Below are 22,820 nucleotides of genomic sequence, written 5' to 3'. Positions count from 1 at the left end.
ACTACAGACCCTGGATTGATTCCAGGCTGTATCACAACGGGCCATGATTGGGAGTCACATAAGGCGGTGCACAATTGGCCCAGAGTTGTTAGGGTTTGGCCGGGGTAGGACGTCATTGTAAATAAAAATGTGTTCTTAACTGACTTGCCTAGTTAATTAAATTAAATAAACATGGTCAGGCTCATCAGGGATGCATTTGGCAGAATGGTATAGCTCTCTCTCTTGCTGCTGTTATCACCTGGAACTTACACACACGTCTACTGGTCAAATCCTCCTTCTATCAAAGCCAGCCAAGCCATTTGGAATTGGACAGGGTGGAAGACATGAGAGGGGCTCAGCTCACTCTCTCAAAAGGAGAGTGGCGCTTGGCCTTTGATACTTGAACAACCCCCTTCTACGGTGTTAAAAATAACCAGCTCTTAATCTGACTGCATGGCCAGACAGACAGACTGCGGCATGGAGCGTATTATCTCTCTGGAGTTTGGTCAACACCAGCCAGACATATAGAGTAACACACACACCCACACCCACACAGGCTGAAGAATCGATATTGTAGATGAATGGACAGATAGACTGGAATCCATTTCCATCCACACTCACACAGTGTTCTAAGCTCATGTTGAATAGACACAGATTAACTTTGAAAACCTTTACTTGTCTTCTCTTTGTGGAAAGAAAAGGAGAGCCTCCAGACGTAATAGAAACATGTGCTGGCCAAATTAGACCTGCTTCTTTCACACTTCACTAACTCCACACTTTGGCATTTTCTAACTAGGTCAAAACAGAAAATATCTGGTAGAGAAATGCCTCTCTCATTGTAACACAAAGAGATACAAACACGGTCACACACACATGTATGCAGGCACTCACACACACACACACATATATATATATATATATATATATATATATACATACACACACACACACATACACACACACACACACACACACACACACACACACACACACACACACACACACACACACACACACACACACACACACACACACACACACATATATATATATACAGTAAGAATATTTGTTTATGTTTGAGGAGGAGCAGGAGTTTGTCCCATTTACATAACAGTAAATATACGATAAGTCTGGGTGAAATAGTCTGGGTGTATTCTCCTTCTGAAATGTCATTGACAGATCTGAAATATCTGCTGATAGCTCCTTGTAGAGACGGATGTAAAACCTGGCATTCACAGTGCCAACTGACACTTAAAACATGACATCTGAATAGAACAAATTAAAATCAAAGACAAAGTGAATATGCAAAAAAGAGGCAGATTTTGACACTATTTTTGATTGTTTTGGATTGTAGGCCAATGCTGAAAAACATAGCTGAAGACGACTCCACTGAACCAAAGGGTTCATTCATTTGAGTCAGATGATCTATATCGTGTCTGGTGCCCTCTGGTGGACAATTAGGCCCTTTTTCCCGACCAGCATAACAACTCATCTTTTAGTAGCCTAATTCAAATGTAATTTCAGAGTGAGGTGAGCAGCATACAAACACATTTCAACCATTTTTAGTAGGTTAATAAACATGTGTCTATGGATAAATTAAATACCCTGTAATCAATGTAATGTTTTTTAATTCCCTTAATGTTGAATGGTAGTGATGACAATGATATTATTTCTACACTGAAAGTATTGCATATATAATTTCAGATAAAATATAAATAGAAATACATAAATATCATAATATACATAGTTACTTTAACTTTGAGCAGCTTTTACAGTAAATCCAACGCTGGTGAAAGATACATTATTCTATTGCTAGATACAACTAATTCATTAGCTCTGGGCTTATACTACGATCATGAGTAGCACATTATCAGGGTACTGTTTATGGTCAGCTCTAAAGGCTTCCAGGATATACAAAATCAATGAATATGTATAGATTCTGTATAGTGCATCAAAACAAATAAGGCACTAGCAAGACATTAACGGCCGCTTGTAAATGATCATTCTGATCATACATCACAAGGCCTCACTGATCCAAAGGCGGCATGTCCATCCCCAAAGTATCACAGGATAAGGCTATAACAAGGACCAAACTCTGATGATCTCTCAATCCTGTGGGCCGCTTGGGGAAAACAATGTCCATGTTCCCATGGAAGTCCTTTCAGTAAACTCTTCAAAAATCCAAGTCCTTATTTGTCGATGCTTTTGCTTGTCCCATTCCAAATCTCACCAAATTAATATGCCGGAGCAAATACATACAATTCTTCTATCGTAATCCTGATGAAATGACCCAGGCAGTATACGGAAGGTTGGTGAGGGCCTTTTAGGAAGAGGCACCAGAAATATGGGACACTGAGATTCTTACATAGTAGCAAAGGATATAGATAGTCTTATATAGAGACTATCAGCCCTAATGTTGGTGTGCTGGTTGTAGTCTTATGTTAAGGTCTAGACGTGCTGCTTGTAGTCTGGAGTTGAGGCCTGCAGATCCATTTTGAGTTTCTCTGTGGGGTAGCCATGGTCCTGGTCCAGCTTGGAGAGGGTCTTTCTGACACGGAGAGCTGTGAGGCGGGCTGGAGGGCTCTGGAACCAACACTCCTTCATCACCTTGGTAATGGAAGACAGGATCTGTACACATAGAAAGAGAGAGACCCACCATAAAATCACACTGTTCTATCACTGTACGTACAGTAGAAAGTCACTATTGATGGTGTGTGTGCGCGTGTCTATACACTGACTGTACAAAACATTAGAAACACCTTCCTAATATTGACTTGCACCCCTTCCTTTTGCCCTCAGAACAGCCTCAACTTGTCAGGGCATGGACAACAAGGTGTTGTAAGCGTTCCACAGGGATGCTGGCCCATGTTGACTCCAGTACTTCCCACAGTTGTATCAATTTGGCTGGATGTCTTTTGGGTGGAGAACCATTCTTGATAAACACAAGAAACTGTTGAGGGTAAAAACCCAGCAGAATTGCAGCTCTTGACATACTCAAACCGGTGCGCCTGGCACCTACTACCATACCCCGTTCAAAGGCACTTAAATCTTTTGTCTTGAATGGCACACAGACACAATCCATGTCTCAATTGTCTCAAGGCTTAAAAATCCTTCTTTAATCTGTCTCCTCCCGTTCATATACGCATGTAATCATTTCGCTACACTCGCAATAACATCTGCTAACCATGTATATGTGACCAATAAAATGTAATTTTGATTTGATTAAAGTCGATTTATCAAGTGACATCAATAAGGGATCATAGCTTTCACCTGGATTCACCTGGTCAGACTGTCATGGAAAGATCCGGAGTTCCTAATGTTTTGTACACTCAGAGTATGTGCATCTGTGTGTCTCACCGGGTGAGAGTGCAGCCTGTTGTGCATACTGGGTCTTTGCTTGTCCAAACACACCACCTTCTTCATCTCCTCAAAGCTGGGGTCAGAGGGCACCATGTCAAAGAAAGGGGGACGGTACTCTTCCACTATCCCTGGAACAACAAACACAATCACCCCTGAGGAACATGTTACATATACAGTCAGTACCAGTATATCTACGTCTTCACTCCAAAGGAGTTGGCCAACATTCTATCTTAATGATGACTGAGGTGGCAAGGAATTGGTGGGAAAACTACAGACACTGTGACACTACAGGAACCATGACACGACAGACATCACGAAACAACAAACATAATGACACTACAGACACCATGACACTACAGACATCACGATACAACAAACATCATGACACTACAGACACTGTGACACTACAGACATCATGACACTACAGACACCATGACACTACAGACATCACGATACAACAAACATCATGACACTACAGACACCATGACACTACAGACATCATGATACAACAAACATCATGACACTACAGACACCATGACACTACAGACATCACGATACAACAAACATCATGACACTACAGACACCATGACACTACAGACATCACAATACAACAAACATAATGGCACTACAGACACTGTGACACTACAGACATCACAATACAACAAACATAATGACACTGACACCATGACACTACTCCCAAACATCTGTCTGACACTGTGACACTTCATGATCTTTGACACCATTCTCACAATACAACAAACATAATGGCACTACAGACACTGTGACCTTATTCATGGATGCCGGTCTGGGTCGTTCTTGTTTCCTTAGTTGGGGCGGAGTTGGGGAGGGTCGTCAGCTACATGGGAAACACCTGGGCCAGGTGTGTCCCAGGATAAATAGACCTCTTCCACATTCATGGAGGAGACTCTCTCCATGCAGACACCTTTGTAGATTGTGTTGTGGTTCTTGGTGGCCTTTTGTTTGCTTGCATTGGCACCTTTCAACACCTTGCATTATCACATTCATTCATGCATGCAAAACACTCACTTACACTACTGATTACTGATTACACACACCATTGTATATTTTCCTTAGTTGCTTTGGTTAATAAATATATATTTTGTTACTCCTTATCTCCACGTTGTCTCCCTTTGTTACGGGCTTTGAGTCGGTTCGTGACAAGTGGGGGCTCATCCGGGATCTTTGAACTATTGGTTTGGGAGACCGTGGAGGTACGTGTTTGGTTTGCATATTGTGTTTGAGTTTGATCGGCCCAGTATTGGTTGCTTTTGTTGCTTGGTTTGTGTGCTGCGTTGGAGAGAGATAATGGTTAGTTTCCAGGCCCTGCCTAGCCTGAACTCTTGTTCTGCTTTCTGTTGGGAAGTCAGTCTGAGGTGAGTAAATCGGCTGTGTACCTCGGTAGGAGATTTGTGTAGGGTAGTGGAACTTGCTACCTGGAGCTATAGCCTTTTACCCCTGATAGGCTTAGCGACGTGTTTCATTTTTGGACATGTTTGGCATGGTTAAATGTTTGTTATTTTTGTGTGGTGTCTGTGGACTGAGCAGTTGTCTCGGGGGCACATCTGTGGCTTGGTGGAATTTTCCAGCATGCTGGGGAGTTCTATTTCCTTGCCAGCGGGCTACAGTGCGTAAATTCCCACCGCAAATCTGCACGAAGACTAGGGTTGAGTTATTGTAGGTTTGGGGAAGCTCCATATCTCATCTCTCTTCTGTGGTGCTCAGGGTGATTGTCATTTCTCTGGTTGTGGTCTGATGTGCTCAGCAGAGGGGTTGAGCAAGATTATTTACTTTACTTATGACTATGGTGTCTCATGTACACAAGTTAATTCGCTTTCCATCAGAGGACCTGTTAGAATTATGTACTAAAGAACAGCTGTTGAAGATGGCTGACCACTACAAGGTTAAATAATTGAAATTAGTGAAATTCTGTTTCGTTGGAAGTGACTATGAATCGTTGGAAGTGACTATGAATCTTTGGAAGTGACTATGAATCGTTGGGAGTTGTAAAAATTAAAGACCCTGATGTTCTTTTCGTTGGATTTTGTAGCTGTTGTGGTCTTTTGTGCCATGTTACTGAATGTTTACGTGACTGACCATTGGTTGGGGTTGTCATCTTCTATCTTTCCTGTCTGTTCCCTCCTGGTCTTTTCTTTCCTCTTAAATATTGCTTCCTATGCGCAAAGGTTGCTGAGGTCTGGGGAGGAGGTTGGTTGGTGGAGGTGTGAATACATAACCCCTCATCAATTTGGGACTGCAGAGGCTGTGTCAATTTGGGACTGCAGAGGCTGTGTCAATTTGGGACTGCAGAGGCTGTGTCAATTTGGGACTGCAGAGGCTGTGTCAATTTGGGACTGCAGAGGCTGTGTCAATTTGGGACTGCAGAGGCTGTGTCAATTTGGGACTGCAGAGGCTGTGTCAATTTGGGACTGCAGAGGCTGTGTCAATTTGGGACTGCAGAGGCTGTGTCAATTTGGGACTGCAGAGGCTGGTATGTTGTTCCGGGGTCCTTGTTGGTCCCCGGTTTTATGGGGAGAATGTGACGACCCTCCCACTCTGTCTGCCGTATTCTGTCTTTGTTCTTGTTTCCTTATTAGGATGCCGGTGGGCGGAGTTGGGGAGGGTCGTCAGCTACATGGGAAACACCTGGGCCAGGTGTCCCAGGATAAATAGACCTCTTCCACATTCATGGAGGAGACTCTCTCCATGCAGACACCTTTGTAGATTGTGTTGTGGTTCTTGGTGGCCTATTGTTTGTTTGCATTGGCACCTTTCAACACCTTGCATTATCACATTCATTCATGCATGCAAAACACTCACTTACACTACTGATTACTGATTACACACACCATTGTATATTTTCCTAAGTTGCTTTGGTTAATAAATATATATTTTGTTACTCCTTATCTCCACGTTGTCTCCCTTTGTTACGGGCTTTGAGTCGGTTCGTGACACTGTGACACTACAGACACTGTGACACTACAGACACTGTGACACTACAGACACTGTGACACTACAGACACTGTGACACTACAGACACTGTGACACTACAGACACTGTGACACTACAGACACTGACACTACAGACACTGACACTACAGACACTGACACTACAGACACTGTGACACTACAGACACTGTGACACTACAGACACTGTGACACTACAGACACTGTGACACTACAGACACTGTGACACTACAGACACTGACACTACAGACACTGTGACACTACAGACACTGTGACACTACAGACACTGTGACACTACAGACACTGTGACACTACAGACACTGTGACACTACAGACACTGTGACACTACAGACATCATGGCACCACAGACACCATGACACTCCAAACACCATGAGACTACAGACATCTTGACACTACAGACAACATACCATTACAGACGCCATGACACCACCGACACCATGACACTGGAGACACCATGACACTACAGGCACCATGATACTACAGACACCATGATACTACAGACACCATGATACTACAGGCACCATGACACCACAGACACCATGACATTACAGACACCAAGACAGACAAAACAGAAATGAGATAGAGGGCTTTGTGATGGCCACTCCAATACCGTGACTTTGTTGTACTTAAGCCATTTTGCCACAACTTTGGAAGTATGCCTGGGGTCATTGTCCATTTGGAAGACCCATTTGCCACCAAACTTTAACTTCCTGACTGAAGTCTTGAGATGTTGCTTCAATATATCCACATAATTTTCCTCCATGATGCCATCTATTTTGTGAAGTGCACCAGTCCCTCCTGCATTAAAGCACCCCCACAACATGATGCTGCCAGCCCCGTGCTTTACGGTTGGGATGGTGTTCTTCGGCTTGCAAACCTCCCCCTTTTTCCACCAAACATAACAATGGTCATTATAGCCAAACAGTTCTATTTTTGTTTCATCAGACCAGAGGACATTTCTCCAAAAAGTATGATCTTTGTCCCCATGTGCAGTTGCAAACTGTAGACTGGCTTTTTTTATGGTGGTTTTGGAGCAGTGGCTTCTTCCTTGCTGAGCGGCGTTTCAGGTTATGTCGATTTGGGACTCGTTTTACTGTGGATACACATACTTTTGTACCTGTTTCCTCCAGCATCTTCACAAGGTCCTTTGCTGTTGTTCTGGGATTGATTTGCACTTTTCGCACCAAAGTACGTTCATCTGTAGGAGACAGAACGCGTCTCCTTCCTGAGCGGTATGACGGCTGCGTGGTCCCATGGTGTTTATACTTGCATACTATTGTTTGTACAGATGAACGTGGTACCTTCAGGCGTTTGGAAATGGCTCCCAAGGATCAACCAGACTTGTGGACATATACAAAAAAAATCTGAAGTCTTGGCTGATATCTTTTGATTTTCTCATGATGTCAAGCAAAGAGGCACTGAGTTTGAAGGTAGGCCTTGAAATACATCCACAGGTACATCTCCAATTGACTCGAATTATGTCAATTAGAAGCTTCTAAAGCCATGACATCATTTTCTGGAATTTTCCAAGCTGTTTAAAGGCACAGTCAACTTAGTGTATGTAAACTTCTGACCCACTGGAATTGTGATACAGTGAATTATAAGTGAAAAAATCTGTCTGTAAACAATTGTTGGAAAAATTACTTGTGTCATGCACAAAGTAGATGTCCTAACCGACTTGCCAAAACTATAGTTTGTTAACAAGACATTTGTGGAGTGGTTGAAAAACAAGTTTTAATGTCTCCAACCTTAGTGTATGGAAACATCCGGCTTCAACTGTATATGTTGGTTTCATACACATACATACATATTTAATTTCACACAGGACTGAAACAGTACTCTGAACTTCAGATAGTGGAGAGTAGGAGAGATGAGCTATATGTTGGACTAACAAGAGCTGAGATACGGAATCCCCGGAGAGAGAGTGTATTGTGATTGAGTTATGTGAGGCCTGGTTGTGTGTGTATGTGTGCAACTGTGTTCGTATGTGTGCGTGTGACCAAATGTGTGAATGTGTGTATGTATGCGTGTATGCATGTGTGTGCGCGTGTGTTTGTGTGTATGCATGTGTGTGTGTGTGTGTATTTGTGTGTGTGAGTGTATGCATGTGTGTGAAAGAGAGAGAGAGAGAGAGAGAGAGAGAGAGAGAGAGAGAGAGACAGAGAGACAGAGAGAGAGACAGAGAGAAAGAGACACAGAGAGAGAGAGACAGAGAGAGAGAGACAGAGAGAGAGACCGAGACAGAGAGAGAGACAGAGACAGAGAGACAGAGAGAGACAGAGAGAGACAGAGAGAGAGAGAGAGAGAGAGAGACAGACAGACAGACAGAGAGAGAGAGCATCTGGCCTATGTGAGGTGGGAGAGTGCTGACACCAGATAAGAGTGTTTATAATTACTTGACGGCTAATCATGAGAGAGGATAGAGACAGACACAGACTGCCAGATAGAACATCCTACACTGCTCAACTTCATCCCAAATGGCATCTTCTTCCTTATATAGTGCACTACTTTTGGTCAAGACCCAAAGGGGTCAAAAGGCAGTGCACTACATAGGGAATAGGGTGTCATTTGGGATGGAGTGTACATGTTCTAGAGGTCCAATAGTTCTGGTGCATGAGTATTTAGACAATTGAAATTCTACTCTCAGTACTATGCTTGACTGGATGTTGTGGTCCAGTATGTGGGTAAGTGTATTAAAATGATCAATCATGAGAAACACACCTCAGGTCACTTTGGTTAGAATGGCTTCATATTCATTCAGACAGAAGCTTTAAAACAGAGAGTACAGCACACGTGTATGTGATCCCTGCGGGAATTGAACACATGACCTTAACGTTACCAGCACTACACTCTTACAAACTGGGCCACAGTTCATGTTTCAATTAAAGACAACAGAGCATTTTTGTTGACCTCATAGTTGCATGTGTGTTCCTGTGTGTTCCTATGTGTGTGTGTTACCGTTTACTGTGGTCCTTGTGGAAATCTCCCAGAGGACTAGGCCCAGGGCCCAGATGTCTGTCTGCTTGTACGACTCAAAGATGTCCATGCGGATGCTCTCGTCCAGGACCTCCGGGGCCATGTAACGTTTGGTTCCCACTCTGGGGTTGTTCCCCACATCCAGATAGTCACTGGTCTGGGAATGCATCACAGCCAGACCTGGGGACACAACAGGGTCATGTTCACTGGGGAGAAAACATTTTGAAACAGGGAGGTCAAACCTGAATTGGCACAATAATAACAGATTTTAGTTCCACTTCAGCCCTCTCTCCTCTAGCCCTCTCTCCTCTAGCCCTCTCTCCTTCAGCCCTCTCTCCTCTATCCCTCTCTCCTTCAGCCCTCTCTCCTCTAGCCCTCTCTCCTCTATCCCTCTCTCCTTCAGCCCTCTCTCCTCTAGCCCTCTCTCCTTCAGCCCTCTCTCCTCTAGCCCTCTCTCCTTCAGCCCTCTCTCATCTAGCCCTCTCTCCTTCCCTCTCTCCTTCAGCCCTCTCTCCTCTCTCCTCAGCCCTCTCTCTCCTTCAGCCCTCTCTCCCCTCTATCCCTCTCTCCTTCAGCCCTCTCTCCCTCCTCTAGCCCTCTCCCTCCCCTCTCTCCTTCAGCCCTCTCTCCTCTATCCCTCTCTCCTTCAGCCCTCTCTCCCTCTAGCCCTCTCTCCTCTATCCCTCTCTCCTCTATCCCTCTCTCCTTCAGCCCTCTCTCTCTTCAGCCCTCCTCTAGCCCTCTCTCCTCTCTCCTCTAGCCCTCTCTCCTCTCAGCCCTCTCTCCTTCAGCCCTCTCTCCCCTCTCTCCTTCAGCCCTCCCTCTCTCCCTTCAGCCCTCTCCCCTTCAGCCCTCTCTCCTCTAGCCCTCTCCCTCAGCCCTCTCCCTTCAGCCCTCTCTCCTTCAGCCCTCTCTCCTCTCAGCCCTCTCTCCTCAGCCCTCTCTCCTTCAGCCCTCTCTCCTCTAGCCCTCTCTCAGCCCTCTCCCCTTCAGCCCTCCTTCAGCCCTCTCTCCTTCAACCCTCTATCCCTCTCTCCTCTAGTCCTCTCTCCATCAGCCCTCTCTCCTTCAGCCCTGTCTCCTCTAGCCCTCTCTCCTTCAGCCCTCTATCCCTCTCTCCTCTATCCCTCTCTCCTTCAGCCCTCTCTCCTCTATCCCTCTCTCCTTCAGCCCTCTCCTCCTCCCTCTCCCTCTTAGCCCCCTCTCTCCTCTAGCCCTCTCCCCTCCCTCTCTCCTTCAGCCCTCTCTCCTCTAGCCCTCTCTCCTTCAGCCCTCTCCCTCCTCTCTAGCCCTCTCCCCTTCAACCCTCTCTCCTCTAGCCCTCTCCCCTCCTCAGCCCTCTCTCCTTCAGCCCTCTCCCTCTCCATCAGCCCTCTCCTTCAGCCCAGCCCCTCCCTCTCCTCTCTAGCCCTCTCCTCTATCCTTCAGCCCTCTCTCCTCAGCCCTCTCTCATCTAGCCCTCTCTCCTCTAGCCCTCTCCCCTTCAACCCTCTCTCCTCTAGCCCTCTCTCCTTCAGCCCTCTCCCTTCAGCTCTCCTTCTAGCCCTCTCCTCCTTCAGCCCTCTCTCCTCTAGCCCTCTCCTCCCCTCTATCCCTCTCTCCTCTAGCCCTCTCTCCTTCAGTCCTCTCTCCTTCAGCCCTCTCTCCTCTATCCCTCTCTCCTCTAGCCCTCTCCTTCAGCCCTCTCTCCTCTATCCCCTCTCTATCCCTCTAGCCCTCTCCTTCCCTCTCTCCTTCAGCCCTCTCTCCTCTAGCCCTCTCTCCTTCAGCCCTCTCTCCTCTAGCCCTCTCTCCATCAGCCCTCTCTCCTTCAGTCCTCTCTCCTTCAGCCCTCTCTCCTTCAGCCCTCTCTTCTCTAGCCCTCTCTCCTTCAGCCCTCTCTTCTCTAGCCCTCTCCTCTATCCCTCCTTCAGCCCTCTCTCCTCAGCCCTCTCTCCTTCAGCCCTCTCTCCCCCTTCCTCTAGCCCTCTCCCCTTCAGCCCTCTATCCCTTCTCCTTCAGCCCTCTCCTCCTCTAGCCCTCTCCCCTTCAGCCCTCTCCTTCAGCACTCTCTCCTCTAGTCCTCTCTCCTTCAGCCCTCTCTCCTCTAGCCCTCTCTCCTTCAGCCCTCTATCCCTCTCTCCTCTATCCCTCTCTCCTTCAGCCCTCTCTCCTCTATCCCTCTCTCCTTCAACCCTCTATCCCTCTCTCCTCTATCCCTCTCTCCTCTATCCCTCTCTCCTTCAGCCCTCTCCTCTAGCCCTCTATCCCTCTCTCAGCCCTCTATCCCTCTCTCCTTCTCCCCTTCCTTCAGCCCTCTCCTTCAGCCCTCTCTATCCCTCTCTCCTTCAGCCCTCTCTCCCCTCTATCCTCCATCAGCCCTCTCTCCTCTATCCCCCTCAGCCCTCTCCTCTATCCCTCTCTCCTTCAGCCCTCTCTCCTCTCTCCTTTAGCCCTCTCTCCTTCAGCCCTCTCTCCTCTATCCCTCTCTCCTCTATCCCTCTCTCCTTCAGCCCTCTCTCCTCTATCCCTCTCTCCTCTAGCCCTCTCTCATTCAGCCCTCTCTCCTTCAGCCCTCTCTCCCCTATCTCCCTCTCTTTCAGCCCTCTCTCCCTCAGCCCTCTCTCCTCTAGCCCTCTCTCCTCTAGCCCTCTCCCCTTCAGCCCTCTCCCCTTCAGCCCTCTCTCCTTCAGCCCTCTCTAGCCCTCCTCCTTCAGCCCTCTCCTCCCTCTCTCCTTCAGCCCTCTCTTCTCTATCCCTCTCTCCTTCAGCCCTCTCTTCTTCAGCCCTCTCTCCTTCAGCCCTCTCTCCTCTATCCCTCTCTCCTCTATCCCTCTCTCCTTCAGCCCTCTCTCCTCTAGCCCTCTCTCCTCTATCCCTCTCTCCTTCAGCCCTCTCTCCTCTATCCCTCTCTCCTTCAGCCCTCTCCCCTTCAGCCCTCTCTCCTCTAGCCCTCTCTCCTCTATCTCTCTCCTCAGCCCTCTCTCCTATCTAGCCCTCTCTCCCTCACCCTCTCTCCCTCTAGCCCTCTCTCCTTCAGCCCTCTCCCCTTCTCCCCTCTAGCCCTCTATCCTTCAGCCCTCTCTCCTCTAGCCCTCTCTCCTTCAGCCCTCTCTCCTCTAGCCCTCTCTCCATCAGCCCTCTCTCCTTCAGCCCTGTCTCCTCTAGCCCTCTCTCCATCAGCCCTCTCTCCTTCAGCCCTCTCCCCTTCAGCCCTCTCTCCTCTAGCCCTCTCTCCTTCAGCCCTCTCTCCTCTAGCCCTCTCTCCATCAGCCCTCTCTCCTTCAGCCCTCCTTCAGCCCTCTCCTCCCCTCTCTCCTTCTAGCCCTCTCTCCTCAGCCCTCTCTCCTTCAGCCCTCTCCTTCAGCCCTCTCCCCTTCAGCCCTCTCTCCTCTAGCCCTCTCTCCTTCAGCCCTCTCTCCTCTAGCCCTCTCCCCTTCAGCCCTCTCCCCTTCAGCCCTCTATCCTTCAGCCCTCTCTCCTCTAGCCCTCTCCTTCAGCACTCTCTCCTCTAGTCCTCTCTCCATCAGCCCTCTCTCCTTCAGCCCTGTCTCCTCTAGCCCTCTCTCCTTCAGCCCTCTATCCCTCTCTCCTCTATCCCTCTCTCCTTCATCCCTCTCTCCTCTATCCCTCTCTCCTTCAGCCCTCTATCCCTCTCTCCTTCATCCCTCTCTCCCTCTCTCCTCTATCCCTCTCTCCTTCAGCCCTCTCTCCTCTATCCCTCTCTCTCTCCTCTATCCCTCTCTCCTCCCTCTCCCTTCAGCCCTCTCTCCTCTATCCCTCTTCTCCTTCAGCCCTCTCCCTCTTCAGCCCTCTCTCCCTCTATCCTCTTCAGCTCTCCCCCTTCAGCCCTCTCTCCTCTAGCCCTCCTTCAGCCCTCTCTCATCCTCTCCCTCTAGCCCTCTCCTCAACCCTCTCCTCCTCAGCCCTCCCTCTCTCCTTCAGCCCTCTCTCCTCTATCCCTCTCTCCTCTATCCCTCTCTCCTCTAGCCCTCTCCATCCCCTCTAGCCCTCTCCTCCCCTCTATCAGCCCTCCCCTCTCTCCCCTTCAGCCCTCTCTCCCTCTCTCCTTCATCCCTCTCCCTCTCCCCGTCCCTCCCTCTCCCCTTCCCCTCTATCCTCTCTCCTCTAGCCCTCTCTCATTCAGCCCTCTCTCCTTCAGCCCTCTCTCCCTATCTCCTCCTTCAGCCCTCTTTCAGCCCTCTCTCTCCCCTCAGCCCTCTCTCCTCTAGCTAGCCCTCTCTCAGCCCTCTCTCTCCTCCTCTAGCCCTCTCCTCTCTCCCTCTAGTCCTCTAGCCCTCTCTCCCTCAGCCCTCTCTCCTCTATCCCTCTCTCCTCTAGCCCTCTCTCCTCTAGCCCTCTCTCCTTCAGCCCTCTATCCTCTATCCCTCTCTACTCTATCCCTCTCCTTCAGCCCTCTCTCCTCTATCCCTCTCTCCCCTCTAGCCCTCTCTCCTTCAGCCCTCTCTCCTCTATCTATCTCTCTCTCTTTCAGCCCTCTCCCCTGTATCCCTCTCTCCTTTCCTCCCACATCATCCTCCTCTCACCCAGGTCAGCGATGCAGCACTGTCCGTTCATCTTGACCAGGATGTTTCGGCTCTTCAGGTCTCGGTGGGCGATGGCGGGTTTTCCCTGGCAGCTGAGTATCTCTGTGTGAAGATGGACCAGACCACAGGCTACAGACAGGCACATCCTTAGGCAGCCCTCTGGGTCCACGCTGCTGTACTGGAGGAAGTCGTAGAGACTACCCAGCTGGTGGAAGTGGGTGATCAGCCACAGCTGAGTAGTGGAGTTCTGAGACGTCATGTCAGATGCTATGAAGCCTGGGGCGAGAGAAGACAGAAGGTATTGTGATCGTCAGACCAGGCCAGACCAGACCAGGCCAGGCCAGGCCAGGCCAGACCAGGCCAGGCAAGCTACAACCAAGTGTACCAGAAGTCATTGAAAGGAAACAAACACTATTTTGATTCCAGGGGAATTGGTAGAAATGTAGGAATTGTTCTAAAAGTGAACTAACAGGATTACGCTGACTCACCCAGGATGTTGTCATGTCTGAGCTGTACAGTGTTGTAAATCTCTGTCTCCCTGAACCAAGACTGCTCATCCCTGGAGGAGAAGATCTTCACGGCAACACTCTCTCCCATCCAGGTGCCTCTCCACACCTCTCCATACCTGCCCTTACCTGGGTAGAGAGAGGGACAGAGGAACAGGCACACAGCAGAGATGGAGTGGGTTGGTATAACGATGTCATCATACTAGTAAGACTGGAAATGAACCCAAGGGTACATAAACTCCATAACATATTGGTTCATAAACTCCATAACATATTGGTACATGGATCCCATAACATATTGGTACATGGACTCCATAACATATTGGTACATGGACTCCATAACATATTGGTACATGGACTCCATAACATATTGGTACATGACCTCCATAACATATTGGTTCATAAACTCCATAACATATTGGTTCATAAACTCCATAACATATTCCTCTAGCCCTCTCTCTCCCATCCCTGGTACATGGACTCCATAACATATTGGTACATTAACCTCCATAACATATTGGTACATTAACTCCATAACATATTGGTACATGTATCCATAACATATTGGTACATTAACTCCATAACATATTGGTACATGAACTCCATAACATATTGGTTCATGCCCTCTATCTCCATATCTGGTACTCCATAACATATTGGTACATTAACTCCATAACATATTGGTTCATGAACTCCATAACATATTGGTACATGGAACTCCATAACATATTGGTCCACATGGAGGAAGTCGTACTCCATAACATATTGGTACATTAACTCCATAACATATTGGTACATGAACTCCATAACATATTGGTACATGGAAGTCCAAACATATTTTGATTCCATAAAATTGGTTGTTCATGAACTCCATAACATATGTCTGGTACATTAACTCCATAACATATTGGTCATCATGGAACTCCATAACATATTGGTACATTAACTCCATAACATATTGGTAGATAAACAGAGGAACAGGCATAAGCATATTGGTATAACATGTCATCATAACATAGTAAGACTGGTTCATGAACCCATAACATATTGGTTCATGAACTCCATAACATATTGGTACATGAACTCCATAACATATTGGTACATGGATCCCATAACATATTGGTTCATGAACTCCATAACATATTGGTACATGGACTCCATAACATATTGGTACATGGACTCCATAACATATTGGTACATGAACTCCATAACATATTGGTTCATAAACTCCATAACATATTGGTTCATAAACTCCATAACATATTGGTACATGGACTCCATAACATATTGGTACATGAACTCCATAACATATTGGTACATGAACTCCATAACATATTGGTACATGTACTCCATAACATATTGGTACATTAACTCCATAACATATTGGTACATGAACTCCATAACATATTGGTACATGGATCCCATAACATATTGGTTCATAAACTCCATAACATATTGGTACATTAACTCCATAACATATTGGTTCATGAACTCCATAACATATTGGTACATTAACTCCATAACATATTGGTACATGAACTCCATAACATATTGGTACATTAACTCCATAACATATTGGTTCATGAACTCCATAACATATTGGTACATGGATCCCATAACATATTGGTACATGAACTCCATAACATATTGGTACATGGATCCCATAACATATTGGTTCATTAACTCCATAACATATTGGTACATGGACTCCATAACATATTGGTACATGAACTCCATAACATATTGGTACATTAACTCCATAACATATTGGTACATGAACTCCATAACATATTGGTACATGAACTCCATAACATATTGGTACATAAACTCCATAACATATTGCTACATGAACTCCATAACATATTGGTTCATAAACTCCATAACATATTGGTACATGAACTCCATAACATATTGGTTCATAAACTCCATAACATATTGGTACATGAACTCCATAACATATTGGTACATGGACCCCATAACATATTGGTTCATAAACTCCATAACATATTGGTTCATAAACTCCATAACATATTGGTTCATAAACTCCATAACATATTGGTTCATAAACTCCATAACATATTGGTACATTAACTCCATAACATATTGGTACATGGATCCCATAACATATTGGTTCATGAACTCCATAACATATTGGTACATGAACTCCATAACATATTGGTACATTAACTCCATAACATATTGGTACATGGACCCCATAACATATTGGTACATGAACTCCATAACATATTGGTACATGAACTCCATAACATATTGGTACATGAACTCCATAACATATTGCTACATGAACTCCATAAGATAGTGGTACATAAACTCCATAACATATTGGTACATGAACTCCATAACATATTGGTTCATAAACTCCATAACATATTGGTACATGAACTCCATAACATATTGGTACATGGACCCCATAACATATTGGTTCATAAACTCCATAACATATTGGTTCATAAACTCCATAACATATTGGTACATGAACTCCATAACATATTGGTACATGAACTCCATAACATATTGGTACATGGACCCCATAACATATTGGTTCATAAACTCCATAACATATTGGTACATGGATCCCATAACATATTGGTACATGAACTCCATAACATATTGGTACATGGATCCCATAACATATTGGTACATTAACTCCATAACATATTGGTACATGGACCCCATAATATATTGGTACATGAACCCCATAGCATATTGGTACATGAACTCCATAACATAGTGGTACATAAACCCCATAACATATTGGTACATGGATCCCATAACATATTGGTACATGGACCACATAACATCTTGGTACATGAACTCCATAACATATTGGTACATAAACAAGTGAGTTTGAGTAAGGCACTGAGAGACATAAAGGAGGGAGTGAGAATGAAGAAGAGTATTTTACCGATGCACTCGACCAGAGAGATCTGTCGTGCCATGGTCCTCTGTACCAGGTATGGCAGACCAGTCCCACTGCCTGAGGTACAGAACTCATCAAAGACATCCTGCAGACACAGAGAGAGTCACACACATCAAGGATCACAGTCCCCTGCCACTTGTTGTTTCATAATATACTTTAAGTACCAATATTATTGCTAAAGGGGCAGTGATCTTGGTACTGATTCTGTGACATCTAAATGTCCTCTTGTGTATCAATACAATTAAATTCAATTTCATAAAATTCCATTCTTACCCCATAGGTGGGATCTGCCCCACTGGGGACCTTGAGCAAGGTGACGTCATGGTCCTTGTTGTAGCCAAGCCTGTGGTGCTGTGATCTGGAGCAGAGCCACGACACCAGTCCACACACACCCACAGTGAGGATCAGCAGCAGCGTCAGGGGGACAGCCACCAGAAGAATCACACCGTTCCCCTCCCTCGTAGGCTCCGCTGCTGGACAGTCGACACACACAGGGTCATACAGGTGAGAGGGAATAGCAGAAAGACAAGATGATTTTGATATAAAAGCCCACCAACAGCCACCAGGGGGCATCAGAGGCCTGTATGACACTGACCTGCTAGTCAGACTCCCAGAGAGTTCTGTATGGCACTGCCCTGTTAGTCAGACTCCCAGAGTTCTGTATGACACTGCCCTGTTAGTCAGACTCCCAGAGAGTTCTGTATGACACTGACCTATTAGTCAGACTCCCAGAGAGTTCTGTATGACACTGACCTGTTAGTCAGACTCCCAGAGTTCTGTATGACACTGACCTATTAGTCAGACTCCCAGAGAGTTCTGTATGACACTGACCTATTAGTCAGACTCCCAGAGAGTTCTGTATGACACTGACCTATTAGTCAGACTCCCAGAGAGTTCTGTATGACACTGACCTGTTAGTCAGACTCCCAGAGAGTTCTGTATGACACTGCCCTGTTAGTCAGACTCCCAGAGTTCTGTATGACACTGCCCTGTTAGTCAGACTCCCAGAGAGTTCTGTATGACACTGCTCTGTTAGTCAGACTCCCAGAGAGTTCTGTATGACACTTCCCTGTTAGTCAAGACTCCCAGAGAGTTCTGTATGACACTGCCCTGTTAGTCAGACTACCAGAGAGTTCTGTATGACACTGCTCTGTTAGTCAGACTCCCAGAGAGTTCTGTATGACACTGACCTGTTAGTCAGACTCCCAGAGAGTTCTGTATGACACTGCCCTGTTAGTCAGACTCCCAGAGAGTTCTGTATGACACTGCCCTGTTAGTCAGACTCCCAGAGTTCTGTATGACACTGCCCTGTTAGTCAGACAACCAGAGAGTTCTGTATGACACTGCTCTGTTAGTCAGACTCCCAGAGAGTTCTGTATGACACTTCCCTGTTAGTCAAGACTCCCAGAGAGTTCTGTATGACACTGCCCTGTTAGTCAGACTCCCAGAGAGTTCTGTATGACACTGCCCTGTTAGTCAGACTCCCAGAGTTTCTGTATGACACTGACCTGTTAGTCAGACTCCCAGAGAGTTCTGTATGACACTGCCCTGTTAGTCAGACTCCCAGAGAGTTCTGTATGACACTAACCTGTTAGTCAGACTCCCAGAGAGTTCTGTATGACACTGCCCTGTTAGTCAGACTCCCTGAGGAGTTGTTCCATAATAGAACTACTGAAATATGAGCCTCAAGTTTGACTGCTGGTCTCATTTTCTGCCTGATAGTTAATGGATTGATTCAAGTCACTGACTGACGAGAGAATGTCATGGGTCTGAATCAGTCCCTGATTCTAGAGGGGAAGTATGGACCTCATATGAGACCAGACATGCCATAAGGGGTTCTACACTGTTGGAGAGGCTTCTAGAGTAGATGCCGGGTTCTGACCTGGGTCTGGTGGAGCGGAGCTGTTGACATTACAGAGAGGGGGTTCTAGACTAAAGAACATGTATCTCTAGTGTTCTGACCTGGGTCTGGTGGAGCGGAGCTGTTGACATTACAGAGACGGGGTTCTAGACTAAAGAACATGTATCTCCAGTGTTCTGACCTGGGTCTGGTGGAGCCAGACATGTTGACATTACAGAGAGGGGGTTCTAGACTAAAGAACATGTATCTCCAGTGTTCTGACCTGGGTCTGGTGGAGCGGAGCTGTTGACATTACAGAGAGGGGGTTCTAGACTAAAGAACATGTATCTCCAGTGTTCTGACCTGGGTCTGGTGGAGCGGAGCTGTTGACATTACAGAGAGGGGTTCTAGACTAAAGAACATGTATCTCCAGTGTTCTGACCTGGGTCTGGTGGAGCGGAGCTGTTGACATTACAGAGAGGGGGTTCTAGACTAAAGAACATGTATCTCCAGTGTTCTGACCTGGGTCTGGTGGAGCGGAGCTGTTGACATTACAGAGAGGGGTTCTAGACTAAAGAACATGTATCTCCAGTGTTCTGACCTGGGTCTGGTGGAGCGGAGCTGTTGACATTACAGAGAGGGGGTTCTAGACTAAAGAACATGTATCTCCAGTGTTCTGACCTGGGTCTGGTGGAGCGGAGCTGTTGACATTACAGAGAGGGGGTTCTAGACTAAAGAACATGTATCTCCAGTGTTCTGACCTGGGTCTGGTGGAGCGGAGCTGTTGACATTACAGAGAGGGGGTTCTAGACTAAAGAACATGTATCTCCAGTGTTCTGACCTGGGTCTGGTGGAGCGGAGCTGTTGACATTACAGAGAGGGGGTTCTAGACTAAAGAACATGTATCTCCAGTGTTCTGACCTGGGTCTGGTGGAGCGGAGCTGTTGACATTACAGAGAGGGGGTTCTAGACTAAAGAACATGTATCTCCAGTGTTCTGACCTGGGTCTGGTGGAGCTCCGGAGCTGACATTACAGAGGGGGTTCTAGACTAAAGCTGTTGACATTACAGAGAGGGGGTTCTAGACTAAAGAACATGTATCTCCAGTGTTCTGACCTGGGTCTGGTGGAGCGGAGCTGTTGACATTACAGAGAGGGGGTTCTAGACTAAAGAACATGTATCTCCAGTGTTCTGACCTGGGTCTGGTGGAGCGGAGCTGTTGACATTACAGAGAGGGGGTTCTAGACTAAAGAACATGTATCTCCAGTGTTCTGACCTGGGTCTGGTGGAGCGGAGCTGTTGACATTACAGAGAGGGGGTTCTAGACTAAAGAACATGTATCTCCAGTGTTCTGACCTGGGTCTGGTGGAGCGGAGCTGTTGACATTACAGAGAGGGGGTTCTAGACTAAAGAACATGTATCTCCAGTGTTCTGACCTGGGTCTGGTGGAGCGGAGCTGTTGACATTACAGAGAGGGGGTTCTAGACTAAAGAACATGTATCTCCAGTGTTCTGACCTGGGTCTGGTGGAGCGGAGCTGTTGACATTACAGAGAGGGGGTTCTAGACTAAAGAACATGTATCTCCAGTGTTCTGACCTGGGTCTGGTGGAGCGGAGCTGTTGACATTACAGAGAGGGGGTTCTAGACTAAAGAACATGTATCTCCAGTGTTCTGACCTGGGTCTGGTGGAGCGGAGCTGTTGACATTACAGAGAGGGGGTTCTAGACTAAAGAACATGTATCTCCAGTGTTCTGACCTGGGTCTGGTGGAGCGGAGCTGTTGACATTACAGAGAGGGGGTTCTAGACTAAAGAACATGTATCTCCAGTGTTCTGACCTGGGTCTGGTGGAGCGGAGCTGTTGACATTACAGAGAGGGGGTTCTAGACTAAAGAACATGTATCTCCAGTGTTGTGACCTGGGTCTGGTGGAGCGGAGCTGTTGACATTACAGAGAGGGGGTTCTAGACTAAAGAACATGTATCTCCAGTGTTGTGACCTGGGTCTGGTGGAGCGGAGCTGTTGACATTACAGAGAGGGGTTCTAGACTAAAGAACATGTATCTCCAGTGTTGTGACCTGGGTCTGGTGGAGCGGAGCTGTTGACATTACAGAGAGGGGGTTCTAGACTAAAGAACATGTATCTCCAGTGTTCTGACCTGGGTCTGGTGGAGCGGAGCTGTTGACATTACAGAGAGGGGTTCTAGACTAAAGAACATGTATCTCCAGTGTTCTGACCTGGGTCTGGTGGAGCGGAGCTGTTGACATTACAGAGAGGGGTTCTAGACTAAAGAACATGTATCTCCAGTGTTCTGACCTGGGTCTGGTGGAGCGGAGCTGTTGACATTACAGAGAGGGGGTTCTAGACTAAAGAACATGTATCTCCAGTGTTCTGACCTGGGTCTGGTGGAGCGGAGCTGTTGACATTACAGAGAGGGGTTCTAGACTAAAGAACATGTATCTCCAGTGTTCTGACCTGGGTCTGGTGGAGCGGAGCTGTTGACATTACAGAGAGGGGGTTCTAGACTAAAGAACATGTATCTCCAGTGTTCTGACCTGGGTCTGGTGGAGCGGAGCTGTTGACATTACAGAGAGGGGGTTCTAGACTAAAGAACATGTATCTCCAGTGTTCTGACCTGGGTCTGGTGGAGCGGAGCTGTTGACATTACAGAGAGGGGGTTCTAGACTAAAGAACATGTATCTCCAGTGTTCTGACCTGGGTCTGGTGGAGCGGAGCTGTTGACATTACAGAGAGGGGGTTCTAGACTAAAGAACATGTATCTCCAGTGTTCTGACCTGGGTCTGGTGGAGCGGAGCTGTTGACATTACAGAGAGGGGGTTCTAGACTAAAGAACATGTATCTCCAGTGTTCTGACCTGGGTCTGGTGGAGCGGAGCTGTTGACATTACAGAGAGGGGGTTCTAGACTAAAGAACATGTATCTCCAGTGTTCTGACCTGGGTCTGGTGGAGCGGAGCTGTTGACATTACAGAGAGGGGGTTCTAGACTAAAGAACATGTATCTCCAGTGTTCTGACCTGGGTCTGGTGGAGCGGAGCTGTTGACATTACAGAGAGGGGGTTCTAGACTAAAGAACATGTATCTCCAGTGTTCTGACCTGGGTCTGGTGGAGCGGAGCTGTTGACATTACAGAGAGGGGTTCTAGACTAAAGAACATGTATCTCCAGTGTTCTGACCTGGGTCTGGTGGAGCGGAGCTGTTGACATTACAGAGAGGGGGTTCTAGACTAAAGAACATGTATCTCCAGTGTTCTGACCTGGGTCTGGTGGAGCGGAGCTGTTGACATTACAGAGAGGGGTTCTAGACTAAAGAACATGTATCTCCAGTGTTCTGACCTGGGTCTGGTGGAGCGGAGCTGTTGACATTACAGAGAGGGGGTTCTAGACTAAAGAACATGTATCTCCAGTGTTCTGACCTGGGTCTGGTGGAGCGGAGCTGTTGACATTACAGAGAGGGGGTTCTAGACTAAAGAACATGTATCTCCAGTGTTCTGACCTGGGTCTGGTGGAGCGGAGCTGTTGACATTACAGAGAGGGGGTTCTAGACTAAAGAACATGTATCTCCAGTGTTCTGACCTGGGTCTGGTGGAGCGGAGCTGTTGACATTACAGAGAGGGGTTCTAGACTAAAGAACATGTATCTCCAGTGTTCTGACCTGGGTCTGGTGGAGCGGA

General features: G+C 46.9%; 1 protein-coding gene across 2 annotated transcripts in view; it reads right to left on the bottom strand.

Annotated features, from left to right (window-relative positions):
* Positions 1-1,590: 1,590 nt before the first annotated feature.
* Positions 1,591-22,820, bottom strand: part of LOC135504019 (serine/threonine-protein kinase receptor R3-like) — a 37,976-nt gene continuing 16,746 nt past the window's right edge. Inside the window, exons 5-11 of one of the 2 annotated variants that reach the window (XM_064922265.1) lie at positions 17,567-17,766; positions 17,279-17,378; positions 14,335-14,481; positions 13,847-14,122; positions 9,303-9,500; positions 3,337-3,467; positions 1,591-2,607 (exon numbers count right to left, since the gene is read on the bottom strand). In XM_064922265.1, the coding sequence (XP_064778337.1) occupies positions 2,428-2,607; positions 3,337-3,467; positions 9,303-9,500; positions 13,847-14,122; positions 14,335-14,481; positions 17,279-17,378; positions 17,567-17,766 (1,232 nt within the window). In that variant the 3' untranslated portion in view covers positions 1,591-2,427. The remainder of the gene's footprint in view (positions 2,608-3,336; positions 3,468-9,302; positions 9,501-13,846; positions 14,123-14,334; positions 14,482-17,278; positions 17,379-17,566; positions 17,767-22,820) is intronic. The other variant, XM_064922266.1, reaches the window with a different exon arrangement.

Source organism: Oncorhynchus masou, chromosome 18 (assembly GCF_036934945.1).
Source record: "Oncorhynchus masou masou isolate Uvic2021 chromosome 18, UVic_Omas_1.1, whole genome shotgun sequence".
Lineage (NCBI taxonomy): Eukaryota > Metazoa > Chordata > Actinopteri > Salmoniformes > Salmonidae > Oncorhynchus > Oncorhynchus masou.
This window is presented reverse-complemented; position numbering and strand designations above follow the sequence as displayed.